We start from the raw sequence: 1,318 nt of genomic DNA, 5'->3' as shown, positions 1-1,318 counted from the left end.
TCGCAGACGGCAAACTCCTATCGCCCTCCGTCTCATTCTGACGACCGAGGAGGAGGAGGAATCGCTCTCGCAAGCACGCACGCTCCTTGGCGCGGAAGGACCGGCTCGAAAGCGCGGCCGCGAGCGCCGCGCCGCGAGCGACCGCCTAGAAGCGGAACATCTCCCCATCTCTCCCCATCTCTCGTGCCTAGAAGCGGAACATCTCCCCATCTCTCCCCAGATCTCGTGCCTCCTCCGCGTTGAGCGAGCGGCGCGTCGGCATCTGGAAGGAGGTAGAGACGGCCTCCCCGACGGCAGGCATCCTCGAGAGGCCTCCCAACATCTCGACGGAGTAGACGTCGCGCGGCTCGAGGCCGGCGCCGCGCAGCGCCGCGCAGCACGCCTCCCGCACCCGCCCAAGCAGCGGCGCCTGCTCACTGCCTCGCGTGAGAAGAGGCGCTGTCCACGCCTCCCCGCCCCCTCCTCCCGCCCACGCAGCGGCGCCGCCATCTCCTCGAGCTGCTCGATCTCGGCTCTCTCTCGGCCATATCGCGGGTACTCTCGCGCCGCCATCTCCCTCGAGCTATACCTACCTCTCTCGCTACGCCTCGGCTAGATCTCGGCTAGATCTCGCCGCCATCTCCTCGAGCTGCGCGCGCGTGAGGCAGCCCGACACGTCCGTCTCGCCGACCAAACACTCGAGGGAGAAAGACGCGTCTCTGTTCGCCGAGAGCACGCGCCGCAGCCCCTCGCACGCGGCGCGGAGCCTGCTCACGGCTGCAGCTGTGAAGAGACGCCGTTCACGCACGCGCAGCCTCGGCCACGCGGCGCAGAGCCTCTCTGCAGACCGCGCGCCCGCCAGCGCGTCGACTCCGTGCCGGGCCTCGATCTCCGCCGCAAAGTGGCGCAGCAGGAGCTCGTCGAGGGCCTGTCGGGGTGTGTGTGTGTGGGGGGGGGGGTCGCGCCGAGCGGGGAGCCGGGGAGCCAGCAGGGTGTGTGTGTGTGTGTGGCTGAGAGGGGGGGGGGGGGGGGGAATTTTTTTAAATTTGAGGGGGGCCCCATCGCCCCGCCGCCTCAGGCAAAGTGTGTCTCGTCATCCCGACGGGACAGCACAAATCTTGGTTTTACGGGGAGCCCCTCCTCGGCGGCGGGAGCGTGGAATGGGGTCCCGCGGCCACCGGGGTGGGGGGGGGATAGAGAGTGAGCGAGTCGACACAGCCGGGGATCATCTCTTGGCCTCCCCTCCCGAGACTGCCCGATGCGCGTGCTTCACACTCAGTAGCTGGCTCTGATTAAGAGGAGGAATACCAACCTGGGATGTACACCTACCCCCGCGGTC

The 1,318-nt window shown here is 68.3% G+C and overlaps 1 protein-coding gene across 1 annotated transcript; it reads right to left on the bottom strand.

The window, feature by feature from the left end:
- Positions 1-187: 187 nt before the first annotated feature.
- EMIHUDRAFT_258496 (hypothetical protein) lies at positions 188-1,208 on the bottom strand (the record flags this gene model as incomplete). Its single annotated transcript, XM_005760186.1, has 4 exons — positions 188-409; positions 656-746; positions 828-907; positions 1,158-1,208. The coding sequence occupies 4 exons, from the start codon at positions 1,206-1,208 to the stop codon at positions 188-190; spliced, it is 444 nt and encodes a 147-aa protein (XP_005760243.1).
- Between the last annotated feature and the right edge of the window lie 110 nt (positions 1,209-1,318).

The sequence above is a fragment of the Emiliania huxleyi genome (genome assembly GCF_000372725.1).
Source record: "Emiliania huxleyi CCMP1516 unplaced genomic scaffold EMIHUscaffold_7734, whole genome shotgun sequence".
NCBI classification, from domain to species: domain Eukaryota; phylum Haptophyta; order Isochrysidales; family Noelaerhabdaceae; genus Emiliania; species Emiliania huxleyi.
Note: the sequence above shows the minus strand (reverse complement) of the source record. Positions and strands in the feature narration are given on the sequence as shown.